General features: G+C 37.7%; 7 protein-coding genes and 1 pseudogene across 11 annotated transcripts; 3 read left to right on the top strand and 5 right to left on the bottom strand.

Moving 5' to 3' along the window:
• Positions 1-2,101: 2,101 nt before the first annotated feature.
• On the top strand, positions 2,102-4,575 carry LOC104723684 (FRIGIDA-like protein 4b). The gene is made up of 3 exons (XM_010442072.3): positions 2,102-3,368; positions 3,485-3,660; positions 3,813-4,575. The coding sequence occupies exons 1-3, from the start codon at positions 2,411-2,413 to the stop codon at positions 4,332-4,334; spliced, it is 1,656 nt and encodes a 551-aa protein (XP_010440374.2). The 5' UTR covers positions 2,102-2,410; the 3' UTR covers positions 4,335-4,575.
• Positions 4,576-4,808: 233 nt separating this feature from the next.
• LOC104723685 (ferredoxin C 1, chloroplastic pseudogene) lies at positions 4,809-5,544 on the bottom strand (annotated as a pseudogene). The gene has a single exon (XR_015572332.1). The product of XR_015572332.1 is annotated as a ferredoxin C 1, chloroplastic pseudogene (transcript).
• Positions 5,545-8,026: 2,482 nt separating this feature from the next.
• Positions 8,027-10,725, top strand: LOC104723686 (cysteine synthase 1). 3 transcript variants are annotated; one of them, XM_019232259.2, is made up of 11 exons: positions 8,027-8,235; positions 8,474-8,520; positions 8,613-8,722; positions 8,798-8,855; positions 8,938-9,201; positions 9,285-9,422; positions 9,519-9,570; positions 9,701-9,780; positions 9,881-9,940; positions 10,187-10,267; positions 10,429-10,725. In XM_019232259.2, exons 2-11 carry the CDS (start codon positions 8,488-8,490, stop codon positions 10,519-10,521), a joined length of 969 nt encoding a protein of 322 aa, XP_019087804.1. In that variant the 5' UTR covers positions 8,027-8,235; positions 8,474-8,487; the 3' UTR covers positions 10,522-10,725. The 3 variants fall into 3 exon arrangements, 2 of the variants coding, with proteins under 2 accessions (XP_019087804.1, XP_010440376.1); XM_010442074.3 differs by having other exon boundaries at positions 8,096-8,235; positions 8,471-8,520; XR_015572331.1 differs by lacking the exon at positions 9,519-9,570 and having other exon boundaries at positions 9,285-9,443; positions 9,678-9,780.
• A 58-nt stretch (positions 10,726-10,783) lies between these two features.
• On the bottom strand, positions 10,784-11,422 carry LOC104723688 (preprotein translocase subunit SECE1). Its single transcript, XM_010442076.3, has one exon. The coding sequence runs from the start codon at positions 11,420-11,422 to the stop codon at positions 10,886-10,888; it is 537 nt and encodes a 178-aa protein (XP_010440378.1). The 3' UTR covers positions 10,784-10,885.
• LOC104723689 (transcription repressor OFP11) lies at positions 10,784-12,137 on the bottom strand. Its single transcript, XM_087474995.1, has one exon. The coding sequence runs from the start codon at positions 12,135-12,137 to the stop codon at positions 11,565-11,567; it is 573 nt and encodes a 190-aa protein (XP_087331121.1). The 3' UTR covers positions 10,784-11,564.
• Positions 12,138-12,376: 239 nt separating this feature from the next.
• LOC104723691 (pentatricopeptide repeat-containing protein At4g14850) lies at positions 12,377-14,661 on the bottom strand. The gene is made up of 2 exons (XM_010442081.3): positions 12,989-14,661; positions 12,377-12,877 (listed from the first exon to the last, which is right to left on the bottom strand). The coding sequence occupies exons 1-2, from the start codon at positions 14,575-14,577 to the stop codon at positions 12,412-12,414; spliced, it is 2,055 nt and encodes a 684-aa protein (XP_010440383.2). The 5' UTR covers positions 14,578-14,661; the 3' UTR covers positions 12,377-12,411.
• LOC104723690 (uncharacterized) lies at positions 14,020-17,023 on the top strand. 2 transcript variants are annotated; one of them, XM_087474994.1, is made up of 4 exons: positions 14,020-14,665; positions 15,002-15,072; positions 15,286-15,722; positions 15,806-17,023. In XM_087474994.1, exons 3-4 carry the CDS (start codon positions 15,308-15,310, stop codon positions 16,954-16,956), a joined length of 1,566 nt encoding a protein of 521 aa, XP_087331120.1. In that variant the 5' UTR covers positions 14,020-14,665; positions 15,002-15,072; positions 15,286-15,307; the 3' UTR covers positions 16,957-17,023. The 2 variants fall into 2 exon arrangements, with proteins under 2 accessions (XP_087331120.1, XP_010440380.1); XM_010442078.2 differs by lacking the exon at positions 14,020-14,665 and adding an exon at positions 14,791-14,859.
• A 26-nt stretch (positions 17,024-17,049) lies between these two features.
• LOC104723692 (uncharacterized) lies at positions 17,050-17,777 on the bottom strand. Its single transcript, XM_010442082.3, has one exon. It carries the CDS (start codon positions 17,624-17,626, stop codon positions 17,180-17,182), a length of 447 nt encoding a protein of 148 aa, XP_010440384.1. The 5' UTR covers positions 17,627-17,777; the 3' UTR covers positions 17,050-17,179.
• Positions 17,778-19,130: the final 1,353 nt, after the last annotated feature.

Genomic DNA, 19,130 nt, shown 5'->3' with positions numbered 1-19,130 from the left:
TAATAAGGACTGCTAGACTTTTGGGTTTCGGAAAAATTATATAATACTTTATGGGGAAACTATTAGAATAATAAATGAGAAACGTGTGAGAGTAGAGAACGTGCAAAATTCAAATTAGATAATCATTGAGTTTCGGTCAGATGGGGCCCTTATGTTTGTAGGAGACGGAAGGAGATGAATGTAATTTTAAGCTGCATAGGAGACAATCGTACATAGATCATAGTTATTTTATGAATTCTTTTTTAAAGTGTAGTCATCTAGTATATATACTCTAATTTCATTAGTATATCCTCATCCATCCGTTGTTAAAACATAGACTTTTCCACAATAGGTTTTATTCAGTGTTGTGGTCCAATACTGTGTGATATGGAAATGGTTTTTCTTTTAGTTTAGGTTTTAATTTGTGAACGTAAGACAATAGTTATAATATATTCTTCTACTAGTGAGTGGTTTAAAAGTTCACCTCATAAGTTGAAAAGATCCAAGTCCTTAAATCTATCTACTACGATATTTTAACTATGGTTGGATTAGATGACAAAAAATACTTAAACTTTTCACATACGTATATTCCAACTATTTTTTTTTATATATAATGAAAGAGTTGAACAAAATGTATAACATAATAGTATAAAACATGTTTTTGGACTTCAAAAATTTACATGTGATTTAAAGGCTATATATGACCACACATGACACACATCTCTAACTGAGTTTGGCTCGGAATTTTTGGGTTTTATAATAAATGTTATCAAATTAGTTAAATTACTACTACTACTAATGTAATGATGTACTATTATGTAAAAACACTAATAATTAGTGTAAAAAGGATTTTTTGTGTGTGTGTGATTACTTAAACATCACGTTGGGTCCAACAAACTTCAACGCATGCCTATTTCATTACACCACCATTTTACAAGTTCTCTTCTCCATACGTACAACTTTAATTCTCTGTTCTTTTCTTGGAATAATAATACCAACAACAACATTCTCTTTTATACTACTATACGTTTTACAAAAAATTAAAAATATCGTAAAGTACAATTTTGCATACATTTATGCCGGCAATGCTTCACTGTCTTCTGACTCAACGCATGTGGTCGTCAGTGGGTCTGGCGGCCCTACTTCTTACTCCCTCTCTTTTCCTTTTTTTTTTTTTGGTTCCACCTAAACGAATACGTTAACCGACAAAACATTTCCGGTTTACCACACCTTTTCTTAACGTCACCAGCAAGGGATACAATCCGACTCCCAAAATTTCAATCCAAACCGATCCAAAAACCCGGTTTGACACGGTTTCGTTTACTCAATAAAACCCGATCGATTGTATGTAGAATATGAGTTGTGTTTCGCTAAACCGAAGCAATACATACGCATATTTATTTGAGTGTAATGACTCCAACAAAGTTTAGATAAGTTAGATTTACAATATAATTTAGATCCAAACTAAACTTAACTTATGATCCAATCCGGAAAAACATTTAAAGTCCAATCGGATTTTAAACATTCCAACCCTTAAAATTTGAGATCCAAATTACTCGAACTGATCCAAACCGAAAATCCAAAGACCTAAACGGCTGGACATACATACAATAAAACCTCTATAAATTAATAATGGTGGGACCATAAAATTTTATTAATTTATAGAGGTTTTAATTTCTCGATAAATTAATAATTATTAATTTATAAAGAGACTTTCTAAATTTGGTAAAAAAAATTTAAAAATAAAATTTAATCATTATGATTAATATTTTTATAAAACTAATTAAAATGAAATAGCAATTATCATATTTTGAAAATAGTACTCAAAGATTTTTATACAGTAAAAATATTAAAAATAAACTCTAATAAAAATTAATGTGTGTATATATATATATTTATATAATTATTAATTTATATCATTGATGAGATCATATATTTACAAAGGATTTTTAAAAAAATATTATCTTATTATATTATCGAATTATGTCCAAAATTACATTAATCTTAATTTGGAACCGAATAAATTTATTAATTTATAAAGATTATTAATTTAATGAGTATTAATTGATAGAGCTTCTCCGGTAACACAATTACATATCAACACAAGCCTCTTATCCTACGCATTCTCCTCCGTGCACGATAGCAACAACATCCAATCATGAATGTGTATAGTGGCTGGCTACTGCTGCTGCTGCCGTCATTAAAAGTACGCACGCACTCTAGATGGCTGTCATAGTCACGCCATCGTTACAGACGCCATGACACGTGTCGCTTTTCTCACTTATCCACGTCATCATTCTTCTCTTATTATTATACCCTTTGCCATTTTTAGGTTTTCTCTGTCACTTTGTTCAACCTTCTTCCTCTTCTCTGCTAAAATCGAACCGAACTTTTTGAGTTTTGAGTTTAATAACCGCCCGATTAACCGGAGATGGAGGCTTCCCCCGATCCAGGCGAGTTGGTTGAGTCAGCTCAGCCGAGTTTCTTCGAGTTTCAGAAGCAGGCGTCTCTGATGACGAGCTGTAATCTTCTGTGGAAAGAGCTCTCTGAACATTTCACTTCGATGGAGCAGAGTCTGATGAAGAAATCTGAAGCTTTGAAACAGATGATTGAAACTTTAGATACTCAGACTCAGACTTCGATTGAGTTGCTTAAGCATCGTGAGGTCACTATAGACCACAGCGTCGAGATCGCGGCGGGGAAAGTTGAGGAGAGAGCTAGAGCCGCGTTGGAATCGCTGGAGAAAGCTAGAGACGGTGGTGATACTGCGACGGCGAATGATGATGATGATGATACTGGAGAGGTTGACGACGGAGACGGAGACGGCGACGGCGACGGGGAAGGGATTCTATCGGCGGCGCTGAAATCGATTTGTTTGAAGATGGACGCGAGAGGATTCTGGGGATTTGTGATTGCGAGGAAGAAGGAATTGGAGAATCTCCGGTCGCAGATTCCGGCGGCGTTGGTCGATTGTGTGGATCCGCCGAAGTTAGTGCTTGAGGCTGTATCTGAGGTTTTTCCGGTTGATAAAAGAGGCGGTGGAGAGAAAGTGAGCAATGATTTCGGATGGGCTTGTGTTGTGATTCTTGAGAGTTTGATTCCAGTTATGGTTGATCCATTGATGGGGAAGTCGAGGCTGCTTGTAACTCCGAGCGTTAAGGAGAAAGCTAAGGAGATTGCTGAGACGTGGAAGGCGAGCTTGGAAGAGAGAGGAGGGATAGAGAATGTTAAAACACCTGATGTTCATACGTTTCTGCAGCATCTTGTCACTTTTGGAATTGTGAAGAAGGATGATCTTGCTGTTTACAGGAAGCTTGTGGTTGGTTCAGCTTGGCGTAAACAGATGCCTAAGCTTGCTGTTTCAGTTGGTTTGGGTGACCAAATGCCTGGTAACCTTTCTTTGCTACTTCTTGTTTAGTACATAAAACTTCATGGAAGGTTATGATATTGTTTCATGGGAACTTGTAAAGTATTATCTGAAATGGAGATTGATGGTTTTAAACAGATATGATTGAAGAGTTAATCATCAGGGGACAACAGCTTGATGCGGTTCATTTCACTTTTGAAGTTGGTCTTGTACACAAGTTCCCTCCTGTTCCTTTGCTCAAAGCTTATTTGAGGGATGCCAAGAAAGCAACAGCTTTAATCACAGAGGATTCTAACAATCCTGGCCGATCTGCGGTACTTCCCTTCATTTATGTTACTGGTTTATCTGGGTTCAGTTTCAAGTTTTTCTTTTCTGGATCCGTTGCAGGGATTAGTGTAACTTGTTTCTTCCATGGACTCTCTTAGAAATGTGTAAACCTTCTGACAAGTTGTTAATATTTGCCTAGCATCTTGTGGCGCGCAAGGAGCAATCAGCACTCAGAGCAGTCTTAAAATGCATAGAAGAATACAAACTCGAGGAAGAATTCCCTCCCGAGAATCTCAAAAAGCGGTTGGATCAGCTTGAGAAGACCAAAACCGAGAAGAGAAAACCAGCAGCCATTCCTGCCAACAAGAGAACCCGAGCAAGCTACAACGGTCCAATGCCACCAGCGAAAGCAGGGCGTATCACAAACGCATATGTCTCCTCTTTCCCACCTCCCCCACCAACATTCATCAGATCCCCAAGCCACTCTCCTCAGTATGGTGTACCAGCAGCATACACCACATCCCCACCTACAATCTACAACAACAGGAGCCCTCCATACCAATACTCACCTGAGGTGGTTCATGGATCGTACCAAGCTTCTCCAGTCAGTTATCCTGTAGCATATGGTACATACTGCAGTCCGGTGGCTGCTCCACCCCCTCCAGTTTACCATCCTCACCCGCACCACCAGCACCACCATATTCAGCATGCTTACTACTGATTAGACAATGACAAAGGAAAAAAGAAGATGGTAAGTAACCAAACATTTCAGCATGCTTACTACTGCTTAGACAAGATCCCTGGTGTCTCTGTGTCTACGTTTTGTCTCTACGTGTTTATTGTAGTCTCTCTTTTCTTTCAATCCTAAAATTTGTAGCTTAACACTCTCTCTCTGGCTCTGAATTAGTAGTATGCTACCCTCTTGTGTGTTTGTTAATTTAAACTATACATATCTTTTTACTTTCCTAATGTTTCAATCAACAAACTATTAGTTCAGTACTTAAGATAGATTCCTCTTTAATCAGAAATGCTCTGTTTGTTACATGTCTTCGCCGTGATTCATTTGCTACCTTCTCTCTGGCAATATAAATGGAGTAGTCCCTTATGCCATTAGACTCTACTTGGATAAGTACTATTCATTTTGTAATTTCGTTTGGAGATTCAGTTTTGAGACTAGTATTATGGACTCGAGGAATCAAAGGCAAAACTAGTACTATGGATTATGTTATGTCTGATACAAAATGTACATCACTTTATTTCCCCTTATCCATCCAAATTGCAATGTTTAAATAAAAAACCATTTTCTTGTTTGAAAATTCAAGATTTCAAAGTCTCTATAGCAAAGATTCGTTACAAAACAACACCAAAAGGACCGAATTCAATCAAGAAGATGATTAATTAGTCGTTGGCAGTGGCGAGCTGGAGAGACAAGAGCTCTTCTTCAGGGATCATCTTAATGTGACAATCAGAAGTTGGATACGAAGCACATAGAAGCGCGTAGCCACGTTCCACCACATCATCACTCAGCATCCCACCGCTCTGATCCACCGTTCCGGTCACAAGCTTAGCCGGACAAGTCATACAAACGCCGAGGTTGCAGTCGTAAGGGACATCAAGGCCTGATTCAATAGCCTTAGATAGAATCGTCTCGTCCGGTTCAACCTCCAATTCCGTCGTTTTGCCGTCGTGCTCCACCACCACTTTATATGACCGAGCCACGATCCTTGCGGAGGAGCTGAGAAAGTCCCGGCGATTTGTTGTTGTTGAGAGTGTGCCGTTACGGAGTGGGATTGAAAAGGGTTTGGAGAGATAAGGTTTAGGAAGAGAGATTGTGGAAGTTTGAGAGAGAGGAAGAGTCGCCATGACTGTGAGACAGAGACAAAAGAGTTCTTGCGTTGAGTGAGAGTGATGAACTATTTGTGGTCTCTACGGAGATAACTTCAGATAACGTTGATGATCTATTCTGGATACCGGTCTGCATAAGAACCGAACCGAGCCGAACTACACATCAAACCGGAATTCCTCCTAAATCGTTTTTTTTTCACACATGGTTTAGAATATACCAATATTGAATAATGACATAGAAAAATAAGTATTTTAAAAAATGTCATAATATTTACCGAACCTTAATTTAGAAACAGTAAACTATTGAGATTTTCATCGAAGCTCGTCCTCCTCCGATATGATTAGGATAAAACTTTTTTTTTTTTTTTTGACCTTGGATAAAAATTGTTTTTATAAAAGGTTTTTAACTCGAAAATAAAGATCTACGAATTAGTTTAATTGAAAATAGAAAATTCTAAACATAAAGAAAAATTAAAAATTAGTATTTTATTTTTGTTGTAAAAATAATAATAAATAATATTTTTATATTTGAAGCTTCCTATTTTGGGTTGGAAAAAAATATATTTTAACCGAAAGAATTTAGAAATAAATATGGAGATGGTATAAAAGTTGGAGATTTCTATTTTTGAGTTAAAAATAGAATAAGATTATAGAGAAAAACTCAACACTTCAAAATGGAGTAAATTTATACTGAATCAAAAAAAAAAAGTTGGATATGTTTTAGCAATCAGAAAATTATCGATTAAGTGCAGGTATAAGGAATTTCATTTACTAATATGCAGATTTTTTATATACATATATTTTTCTTAATAACTAATTGATTTTTTGTTTACTAGTAAAATTGGGTTTTACTCAAGGTCAGTAGATGGCAATTTATAAATTCATCAATTTCTTATTCCAAGTTGTATTTGTATTTACTGCATGTTATATTTATGGGGTAAACATTAGGCTATGAAAAAAGAAAGAAAAAGGAAAAAGTAAACAAATTTTAATAATTCTAACAACGAAACAATTGATAAGTTTTTGAGTAAAATTTCTCAAATATTTGAAAATAAAATTGATTATATTAATGGAAATATTGATGAAGAGATGATGAGAAATTAAAAAGAAATGAATAATTTCAATGACTATACCTTTGCTCGTAATCTATGATCCAAGAAATTATAATGCTCTTGATTCAAATGCTGTATATATTTCAAAAAATAAAAATAGTAAGAGAATACCAAAGATACCAAAGAAAATAGTAATAAAAATAGTATTTTGTGGTAGACATTATTAAATGTCTTGAACCTATTAAAAGATACCAAAGATTTGCTTTATGTAGTAAAGAATTTATCAATCTTGATGTATCTTTCTTACTTTAAGTAGGTAAGCGACCCAAGTATTGCCGTAAGAGGAAATCAAAATTGGAAATAATTAATCTTAATAATTGATTATATATTTTAATTTATTTGCATGTAAGAAGATGAATATACAAACGTAGCATTGCAATTTTCTCTTTTTCTACTATTTTGTTATTTTTAACTAAGTTATTATATCTGTTTGTATAATATATGTTAACTATTCGAATTTATAGATATTATCATTGATTTAATGTGTTACAAATCCAATATAACAAAGAAAAAATTTGTTAAAATCAAAAACAACAATTGAAATTATGGACTCAATTAAAAAAATACTAAGATTTTAAAGAATATGAGCGTATCAACAACGATGGTTACGATAAAACAACAAAAAATCAGATTTTGTATAACAAAACGAGATAAGTGTATCAACAACAATATTTTAATGAAGAAGGAATTAAAACTCAGATTTTAAGCAAAAAAATCAAGGTTATTAAATTTATATATGAACACAATAAGTGTGGGAATTAATCATTACAAACTATGGATGTGAAGGGGTGCGGACAAAAAAAACACAAACATTGAAAAATATATATATAAAAAACTTGAATCTCAACCGTAGGATCAAATGCTTTGAATCTGAACCATTTTTATTAATTTTTTGTTAACCAAACATTATGAACCATTAATTCTCTTTTTCTTTTATATGTTGATGATAACAGCTGGCCCAAAAATTGGGTTCACTATATATAGATATTTTATAATAATTGTGTATGTGTTTTAAAAAGGCAATATGTAAAATTATATTTTATTAATAGATAACTAATGAAACAACAAATAGAGTTTTTTTGCTTTTCAACAAGATTTTTTTTAAAAAAAAAGGTTATAGAAAATGTTAATCTGTATATGAGGGTTTTGATGATTAAGAACATCTAACTAAAAAATAACTATTTGAAAATGAACAAAGTAGAAATTATACATGCAATATGATTATTTTGATTCAATTACAACATAAATTTAAACAGAATAGCAAAATTTTCTAACAAAGCTGTATGTAGAAAAACATATTTAGCATATACTTAATTTTTATAGTATTAGTTTTAAAAATAATTATAGGATTTTTGTTCTAAATAAATTGAACAAAAAAATAAAGTGAACCGAATTCGAAAACCCGAAACTAAAAAAATGTTAACCGATTTAAATCGAACATAACCGAATGTCCAGGTGGGAGAGTTAAAACCGGAAATAACCGGGAAGAAGATTTTGGTGACCAACCACCGCGTTTTATAAAATCGAAAGCATGTGAATGACACCTGTAAAAGAGTCGTCTTCATCATAATAATCATCCATTCGAGGGTTTTCAAGTCCATACGATTCTCTCCATTTTCTTCACAAACGGATTCTGGTCAAACTGTTGACTTTTTTCGCACTCAGGTATCATCATCGTCTTCTTCGTCCCATACTTTTTTTGATTTGCTTGCTTATATACCTCTACCGATTTCGATTTATATTTGGTTTTGATCGGCTAATTGTATCGGATTAAGCTTACTCCGATGTTGAGAATCTAAGTGATTTGGTGTTTTTGAGTGTTGGACAAACTCGATTGGTGTTTTGGTTAATTGATTCGGATGATTTATTCCTTTTTGGTCTTATCTCTTTGTGAATTAAGCAGTGAAGCTTTGAATCATGGCGTGTAGAATTGCTAAAGATGTGACTGAAGTAAGTTCTTCACTCTTCAGATTCGAAGGAGTTGCGTTTTGTTCCATGTTCATGTATTTGACTGATTGATTCTGTTTTACTACTTTCTTCAGTTGATTGGGAACACTCCATTGGTGTATTTGAACAACGTGGCTGAAGGATGTGTTGGTCGTGTTGCTGCTAAGCTTGAGATGATGGAACCTTGCTCCAGCGTCAAAGACAGGTTTCTGCTTTTTGTACTGAACTATGCCATGTTTCCTCGTTTCGGTTTTTGTGTAAACCTTGTTTCTTCTTGCAGGATTGGTTTTAGCATGATTTCTGATGCGGAGAAACAGGGTCTTATCAAACCAGGAGAGGTTTATTCTCCAAACCCACTATTTTTATGTTGAGGTTTTTTTTGGTTTTCGATTGGTTTTAACGTTTTTGTTTGTTCTGTAGAGTGTGCTGATTGAGCCAACAAGTGGAAACACCGGAGTTGGATTAGCATTTACAGCAGCTGCCAAGGGCTACAAGCTTATTATTACGATGCCAGCTTCAATGAGTATTGAGAGAAGAATCATTCTCTTAGCTTTTGGAGTTGAGTTGGTTTTGACTGACCCAGCCAAGGGCATGAAAGGAGCTATCGCTAAGGCGGAAGAGATTTTGGCCAAAACACCCAACGGTTACATGCTCCAACAGTTTGAGAACCCTGCCAACCCAAAGGTAGAATACTTATTCATTAGTAGTGCTATCTGGTTTGTGTGATATCTAACTTTCAAGCTGATGAACTTTACTGTCTTATGCAGATTCACTATGAGACAACTGGACCTGAGATATGGAAAGGCACTGATGGAAAGATCGATGGCTTTGTTTCTGGGATTGGTACTGGTGGTACCATTACAGGTGCAGGAAAATATCTTAAAGAACAGAATGCCAACGTCAAGGTGAGACTTCAGAGCTCCATTGTCTCATACAATTGGCTTTGTTATCTAATTGGTGTGTCTTTGCACGGTTGCTCATTTTGTTTTCACTTCTGTCAGCTGTATGGAGTGGAGCCAGTTGAAAGTGCTATTCTATCCGGTGGGAAGCCAGGTGATTTTGGTTCCTCCACTCCGTTTTCAACTCTAATCATGCATGTTGTTCATTTTTCGGTCTGCCTCATGTTTCATTGTTTGTATATTGGAGTTGACTAACACCAGATGTTTGCTGAAAATGATTTAAGGCCCTCACAAAATTCAAGGGATAGGAGCTGGCTTTATACCAAGTGTATTGAATGTTGATCTTATAGATGAAGTTGTTCAGGTATGACATCTTTCCAATTTTATTTCACTAATAGCAAAACACATTGGATTTGAGAGAGCAACATTTCTGACTTGCCTCCCTCCACCTTTGCTTTCTATAGGTTTCAAGTGATGAATCCATCGACATGGCAAGGCAACTTGCTCTGAAGGAAGGACTTCTTGTAAGTATTTCATATGTTACAGTGAATGAGTTTTACCTTGATCACAATCCTCTGCGATGCTACAAATTCGTTTTTGTCCCTTGATCTTTACTTAGATAAGTTGAGGCCATTAAGATTCAAAACACAGAAACAAATGTGGCTTTCACTAGGATCAGTAGTTCATAATTCATATGGTATCGGGTTGGCAGCAGATTCTCATTTCATATTAAAAAACGGTTGTCTAACAACAAAAGCTAAAAATTGTAGGTGGGAATATCATCTGGTGCAGCAGCAGCTGCAGCAATCAAACTTGCAAAGAAGCCAGAAAACGCTGGGAAGCTGTTTGTGGTAAGCTCTTTCTTTGGTTATATTATTATTTATTACCCCAAAGCTAAAAAAGCTCTAACAAAACCCTAGAAACAAGAAACAAGCAAAACCAGTGTTCAACTTTTTAAGTCCATAGTATTTTCATTCTGATGTAAAACTAAATCTACTGAACTATTCTACAGGCGATATTCCCGAGTTTCGGGGAGAGGTATCTATCGACAGTCCTATTCGATGCAACAAGGAAAGAAGCGGAATCTATGACCTTCGAGGCTTGAAAAGTCTCCATTTCTTCTTAAGAGACGCCAAAATAAAAGAGATGTCCACAGTTTCTCCTACAGAGGCTCTTCATCTGCAGTTGCAGTGCGTCTTTGCTTCTATCTGTATCTTATTTTGTGTGACAATAAAAATTAAAAATGAAACTTCTCTATTTGTTGTGTGAACCACTTGTTGTTAATGAAGTTTACAAGTCTTTGTCAGTATCATTATGTTTCATGATCAGAACTAAACCAACATAGCCAAAGCCACGAGTTAAGAATCTTTCTGAATTTGAGAGGTTTATTAAGTATAAAAGATTAGGACAATGAAGAAGAAGAAGGTAATGCTCATCTACACAAATCAACAATGTTTCAATTTATGCAATCAGCTGAAGAAATCTTGAACACCTTTACCGATGAACACACGATCAGACAGTTCAGCCAAAACGAAATTAACAGTGAGCAAAACGACGCTAGAACCAGCGATAACACCAAGCACAACACCAGTCGTTCCCAGAACTTTCTGAAACGCAGGCCACTCGATCTCCTTCACTTCATCCGCCACTCCACTCCAGAACTCGTTCTTCCCTTTCTCTTCCTCCGCTGCTTTCCTCTGCTCCATCGCCGCTTTTATCTCCGCTCCTATAGCACTAATATCCACCTCCTTATCTCCTCCGCTTCCGCTCTCTTCTGCCGGTGACGGAGTCGCCTCTGACTCCGATTCAGATCCAGCTGTATCCCGTCTCTGTTCGATAGCCTTAGCCACAAAATACGACGATTTCTTAAGATATCTCATCGCCGGAGTTCTAATCTCAGTGTGAATCGGAAGAAATACATGGCGAGTGGATGGTGAAGCTTTCGTATCCCGGAGACTCCTGGTTATTCCGGTGACCGGCGGCGAGAATTGTGCGGTCAGTGACATTTTTTCGAAATTGGGAATTTTTTTTTAATTCGTTTGTGGATAATTCACATATCTCTGAAGTAATGAATATAGTAAGAGCTGTTACAATTATGGGCCTTTAGCCCGCAGGCCCAAATATTAAAATTAGAGAGGAACTAAAAATTTAATTTGATTGAGTTAAAATATATCTCTCCGGCGACGGCAAAGACGGAGAAAGTAACCAGAGGAGTGTATCGGCGAAAGCAGAGACGATGAATTTGTGAGTATGTTTTGGATTCAACGAGAGATAACAGAACAACAGTTCGTGCAAGTACTCTCTATCGGCGGCGACGTCTCTCGTTAAATCTCTGGCTTCCACCATCTCTCTCATCGACCGTCCGAAGTCTCTGTACGGATCCGGTGAATCTATATGCTTCATGATCGCTGTTCCGCCGGTTAATAGTTTTGACACGGCGGAGGAAATGTCGTCGTTTTCTTCCTCTTCGTCGCGGCGGGTAGATGAGAACAATCCGGCGGGGTTATCGGAACTGTGGCGGCGGTGGAGAGGAGAGGAAACAGAGAGGTGATCGTATAGAGAGTTGAAGTTGTTGATGAAGATTGAGGGGGTTTTGTGAAGATGATGAGATGGAGCGTTGTGGTTTGATACGATGATCGGAGAAGAAGGAATCGACGGGGAGAGAACACCGGAGGTGGAGAAGCAGAGGTGTGAAAGCTTCTTCCTTAGAAAATTAGACATTTTTTTTTGGTTTGTTTGATTTTTTGAATCAAATGTTTTGGTAATGCTTATTTATACATGCAAATCAATTGTGTATCAAGGACTTAAGAGGAGGTCACGTAGTGAATGCAAATCTCCATAACGTAGCTGGCTCCAACTTTTTTTAAAATGTGTTTATAACGCGGATTTTACCAAGTCTTTGAAACTAGAAGATGATCATATTCGATATGTATGTTGACTCTATTAGTTTTGCAAAGATATAAAGAAGTGTTTAACCTTATAAACTGATAATAATTTACCAATAATCTCTACAAGAACATATCCCATCCGTAAACCGATGAAACCGGTTATTGTCTCTCACAACGATCTCTCTCTTGACACTACCAGAGACAAACTTGAAGAAGCTGTGGCAATCTCCGCAGATTCTAAGGTTCTTGGTGATTCTAATGGGAATACCGAGTGGTAAAGCCACTAAGCCAAATGCTAGAGCCAATTTCTCACTGTGGTATGCGACTTCCGCTGCTTGTTCTTCTTCCTCCAGATCGTAAAGCGAGAGTTTCAGGTCGGGCTTGTACCCTGAAGCTTCCATTTCGTTCCTTAGCTTGGTCAGCATTGTCTGAATCTCCTTGTTCATTATGTGGGATCTGTCCTTGGCTTGGAATGCATGGATTTGGTTCTTCACTGTGATCCAACTGTACCCGGCTCCTTTCTTGATCCCTACGCCTTTCATTTCTTCTCTTACGGTGTTCGCTTCCGCCCACCTATTATTGATCGGTAGTACTTTAGTTAGATCATAAGTAACCGAAAACATAATAACATTCCAACCTAGCAAAATTAATGGAACATCGAAACTCTCAATACGGTTCACGTACCTCCCAGCTGCTGCAAGCGTATTGGAAAGCAGAACGTGGTTGCCTGAATCTTTAGGGTCAAGTTTATAAAGGCTCTCAGCTGCTAGTATTCCCAGGTGTGGCTTACCATGCATTCGACAAGCATTCTGAAGAGCACCCCAGACAGAAATCGTCGGTTGAATTGGCATTTTCCTTATGAACTCATAAGCTCGTTCTACCATTCCCGCTCGCCCTAACATGTCCACGATGCAGGAATAATGCTCAGCACCTGGCTCAATGCCATAAGTACTCTTCATCGAATCAAATATCTTCATACCATTTTCCACATCCCCTGCTCTACTACAAGCGGAAAGCAAGGACACAAACGTCATATAATTTGGAGCCGGACCGCATCCACGTGGTGCCATTTCTTCAAATAACGCCAATGCCATATCAACCTGACCCTGATGAGCATATCCTCCAATCAGTGAATTTAGAGTCACTAAGTTCTTCTCAGGCATCTCATCAAACGCTTGTTCTGAATCTTCAATGCATCCGCATTTTCCATACATGTCAACGAGGGCACTCCCAACAAAGATAGTCCTTTCAACACACGCCTTCACAGCGTGAGCATGTATAGATCTTCCCAACTCAAGACCTGCCATACCAGCACACGCACTCAGAGCACTTGAGATCATATAATCAGAGGTCTCAACAATATCCTTCCTTGAACGTAGATACAACATAGACGCCTTCTCATCCTCATGATTCTGCACATATGCAGCAACCAATGAGCACCAAGAAACAGCATTTCTCGTTCCCATTTCAGCAAAGACAATCTCACTGCAAAGAATCTGTTTACACTTCCCATAGAAATCAATCAACCCATTGTACACTGAAACATCTGAATCAAACCCAAATCGGAACACAAGCCCGTGCAGCTGCTTTCCTAGATCCAAATGTAACCCATCAGAACAAGAATTAAGGAAACCGCAAAAAGTTATCGAATTTGGCTGCCCACCAATTCTTCTAAACTCTATAAACGCTTCAATAGCTTCCCTAGGCTTTCCATCAGTCACAGAGTTAGATAAGTAAGCATTCCAAGTTTCACAGTTCCTCTCAGGAATTTCGTCGAACAACTTCCGTGCATCATCTCGGAGCCTAGTCTTGCAATACATATCGAAAGCGCTACACCCAACAAACACATCAAGTATCCTTCCACACTTCACAGCAAGCCCATGAATCTGTTTCCCAGTAACGGGTAAGCGCAAAGAGCCCACAGCTTTAAAAGCACAAGGGAAAGTGAAGTCATTTGGAGCAACACCTTCTCGTCGCATTTCGAAGAATTCAAACAAAGCGGTGGAGAAGTGGCCGTTATTAACGAGTCCAGAGACAAGCGAGGTCCAAGAGACGACGTTCCGAGCAGGCGTGAGCCGGAGAACGATTCGAGCTGATTCGGGATGGTCGAGTTTTGAGTATAAGCTGATGAGGTAGTTCGCGAGAAACGGCGGAGGCGGTGAATTTAGGGTTTTGACGACTCTCGCGTGGACGACGCGACCCAAACGCAAGGAACTCGTGGAGATTGCGTTCTTGAGAAGTAACCCAAGTGCGTCCGCGGAGAGGAGGCTCATCACTAACGCCGGCGATCGGAAAAGTCATAGCTTTTCACTTTTCAGACCGGTGAAGAAGAAGAAGAAGGAAACATCGAATGGCATAATGGTAATTTCAAATCCTTCACTGGATGAAGAAGTACCAATCAAAGGGTATAATAGTAATTTGCGCTCGCGTCTGATTGAACGAGAGAGAGTAGTATATATATATATATATAAGGGATGAATCGAAACAGTTTGTAGTAATCTTCTCTTGTAGTTGAGCTCTTTAAGATCGGCTTGCTCTGTTCTCGAGTCCCTAAAGTTCGTATCTTTATATATGTTGTTCTCTTCAATTCAACTTTGAATTTGTTAATTTGTGTAGTTTTGTCTCCAAAAACTATTGTTACAAATTATATAGAATTCACCTTTGGTTTGTGTATTTAAGGTGTTTTCTCTATCGCAGGGAATTAGGGGTTTTTTTTTGGTCAGCAGCTTCGATGGATATGGAAGAAGAGATGTGTAAAGTCCTCATGGGTAATTCAAATTCAATTCATTCATTATAATTTTATCAATTTGGTTTACACTTCTTTTATATGGTTTCTGTCTCTGCATTGATTATATCTTTAGATTGAGACATGTATGATCAATGTTGTTTAATTTGTGGAGTAGAATAATCAAATCTTGTTAGCTTTAACATTTAGTAAAGTCATGTTGTTTGATTCAGTTACATTTATGAACTTTGCACAGATTTGATGATGAATCAGTTCCAATGAGTAATACTAACAAGGGGGAAAACGGATTCCACAAGGAAGGTGATGGTGATCATGAGAAGGTAAATGGTAACAGAAGCTCCTTGACTCCCGGGGAAACTGATTTGAATCAACTCCCGGCGATTCCGCCGGTTTCTAGTGGTCAAGGTTTGCCATATGCACCTGTTGATTGCCCTAGCCCTGGTGATGTTTGGAGTTGGAGAGTTGGGAAGAGAGTGTATAACACCGGGTTCCATAAAGATCGGTTTCTCATTCTCCCTGAGAGGCTTAAGGGCAAGAATGCACCTAAATATTTCGCAGGCATAAACACTCTTTCGCGTTATCTTGAAACGAGGTTTCCTGATATGGATGTTAATTCATTCTTTGCATCTTTTACCTGGTCTATTCCGGCTTTGCTTCAGCCCGCTAATAGAGGTATATATTAATGCTCTCTTGCTTCTTTTGCATCAGCCATGAACACATGAATGATGATTCCTTTTCTTTTTCTATTTCTGCAGTTGATGCTGCGTCTTTGTTTGAAGAGACATCCAAAGAAGTACAGAATGAAGATGAGGATGGTGAAAAAGAAGGAACAAGTTCGCGTTACAGCCAGAGGAAGAGAAAACTGGTGCAGCAGCCACAGAGTTATGAACCTGTTAAAGAGAAAACTAAAGCAACACCAAGTAAAAAGACAGTTACAACAACTCCTCCAACCACCAAACAGAATTCAGCTCGGCAATCCTCCTCGAGACGCTCCACAAGACAGCAACAAGGTGATGATGTGGTTGACTTGGACCAAGATGCAAAGAAGAACGGCAAGAGAATGAAGAAACGCAGAGGTAACTTTACAGAGGAGGAAAAAGCAGAAACATCGGTTCCTCATATCTATGTTTCTCCTATAAACGGTGTCCTTGCAGTCTCTCACCCTCCTGTGGATATAAACCCTGAAGAGTTTGACAGTTATCTCAACTCTCTAGATAACCTTCTTCAGAAACAGCCTTCAGAAGCGGGACAGGATTCTTCGTCATCTCTTCCCGTTACTGAGAGCTCTCCAGTGAAACAACATGAATGGGCAGAAGCTCGAACGAAGCTTTCATCGCTTCTTGAAAAAGATTTATCTTCCTTGTTCATGTCTAATGAAGCTGTAGAGATAGCAAGCTTGGCCACTAAACTCAAGAAAGATCCAAGCCTTACAGCTGAAGAAATAGTAAGGTTGAAGCTTATCGAAGAGATTCCTACTTTCAGCGAAGTGTTTCAAGAGAACAAAAGCGTGATACAAGATGCAAACAGGTTCTTCTCGGCTCTCGAGCTTAACAGGGGCAAAGTCGCATCACTCAAGTACGAATACAGCGACTTAAAGGAGAAGCTAGCAAATATTCAAACAGAAGTTGATACAAACACCGAGACAATCCGTGAAATTGACGAGCAAATAGCGCAGCTTCAAGCTAAACGGACAGAGCTGACCCGAAGCATCGGTAAAAAGGAGAAAGAGAAGGTTGATCTATGCTTTGGTCAGAAGATGGTTGCAAACTCAATACCTAAAGTGGTACAAGAAGTTCAAGCAGCTAACTTGAAGAAACCTGATTGGGAAATGAAGAAAGACAATGCTCTTAAACGTGAAGCAGAGATCCTCGATAAATTCTCCTCTCTCAAAGGATTCTATTTCTAAAACCATTATAGATTATATGTACTTGTGAACTCTCTTGAAACGTGCAAAAAAATTACCCTTTTGTCCATTTTCATAATCTCTCTGCAACTCCTAAGTTAAACCATCACTTTGATGCCATTAGATTAAAAAGATCGTAACTTTGATGCCATTAGATTACAAAAGTCAAGATTTTTCTGATTTTTCAGAAACAATCATATGATTACAAATCACATAAGATTACTAACTAATGTACAAGCACAATTAAATCTCTACCGTTGTCTTCTTCTTCTTCAATCTTAGGCACCGTGACAATCAATTCACCATCGCCGTCGCAATCAACGGTGACGAGATCAAGCCTTGTTGATTCCGGTAGCCTGAAACGCCACACGTCAAGCTCAAGCTCATCAAGAGACAAACCAAGAGACGATGAACCATTCGTTCTCACTAGAATCTTGGTCACACCAGGATGAATCTCCACCATGTAAGCCCTCACACCTCCACCACCGTTGGTTTCCGCGACGAACCTGAAACAGTCAGGGCTCTCTTGAACGGCCACGTCAGCGTCTGACCTCAAGGGCAGCTCTAAGACACGGCTGAAGATATGTGGGAGACGACGGAGCTTCTTCCCTGGTTCAAGAGGAGCGTGATGATGGATGAGAATGTTGTTTCTGGGCAAAGGGTGGATTCTCATATTTTGGGTCAAAACTAATAGGAGGAGAAAAAAAGATGATAGAAGGAATCTTTATAAAAGAACAAAAAAGTGATCACCTTTTTTTTTTGTTTTGTGGGAATCAAAAGTTTTTGCCAGAAAGCTACGGCTCTGTTTATAAGTCTTGTGTGCTCTTTCTCTATCACTCTGAGATCTTTTGATGTATTATTTATGATCAAAGATTTTGGGATTAGGCAAATTAAGTGATGATGATTAAGAAAAATGGACAAGCAAATTTGGTTGACTAAGAAAACAGAAGTTGCTATATATATATATTAAAGAAGCCAAGAGATGGAAAAAAAAAATCTCTCGTCTTTATTTATGACAAGAATTTAAGACAAAAGGAATGGCTCATCTCATTCTTCTTGCAGATTACGTGTGGGTTTCTGTTTATTGTTTTTTTTTTTGGTCATCACTTTTTTTTTGTGTGATTTGGTCTTATATTTTGTTTACAGTTTTTACAAGTTTATGAGTTATGGACAACTTTTTTTTTTTTAATGACTTTATGACAATCATTTTTGAGAAAATAAATGAATAAAAAAGGGGAAAGTGCAAGGTTTGTGAGAGAATTTAGTAGTAATATATATATATATATATATATCATATATGCAAAATTTGTTTCTTACATTTGGCTATTTTTGTCTAGATATTGATTCCAAACTATGCACAAAATGTGTGAATAGTGAAATATGATCAATGTAATTCTAGTGATCCAAGAAATATCATTGGCTAAACTTCTAATTAAAATCAGAAAATAACTTTGAAATGTGGTGTGTATCATCCGTTTCGTATCAAGTTCTTCTTAATGGACAACCTCGGGGTTCTATTATGTCACAAAGGGGTTTACGTCAGGGATATCCTTTTTCTCCTTACTTGTTTATAATTTGTACAGAGGTTTTAATTGCCAATATTAAAAAGGCGGAAAGGGAGAATAGAATTACGGGTATCAATTTAGCTCGGGATTGTCCCACTATTTCACATTTGTTGTTTGCGGATGACAGTTTATTTTTTTGCAAAGCTGAGACGGCTGAATGCTCTACGGTTATGGAGATTATAGGAGACTACGGGAAAGCGTCGGGGCAAGAGGTTAATCTGGAGAAATCCTCCATCATGTTTGGCAATAAAGTTTACCTGAAATAAGGACTCAGTTAAAATTTGTAATGGGTATATCCAAAGAAGGGGGTATGGGTTCGTATTTGGGTATTCCTGAAAATCTACAGGGTTTGAGAACAAAAGTTTTTAGTTATGTCAATGAGCGGTTGGATGATCGCATGAATGGTTGGTCTGCGAAGTATTTATCGAAAGGTGGAAAGGAAGTTATGATTAAGTCGGTAGCGTTAGGTCTTCCAACCCATGTTATGTCTTGTTATAATTTACCGTAGGAGTTAACGTCTAAATTAACGAGTGCTATTTCAAAATTTTGGTGGAAGTCCAATGATAAGGCAAGAGGCATGCACTGGGTAGCTTGGGATAAATTATGTAAGGA

This window comes from Camelina sativa, chromosome 11, assembly GCF_030686135.1.
Source record: "Camelina sativa cultivar CO46 ecotype springtype chromosome 11, ASM3068613v1".
Lineage (NCBI taxonomy): Eukaryota > Viridiplantae > Streptophyta > Magnoliopsida > Brassicales > Brassicaceae > Camelina > Camelina sativa.
Note: the sequence above shows the minus strand (reverse complement) of the source record. Positions and strands in the feature narration are given on the sequence as shown.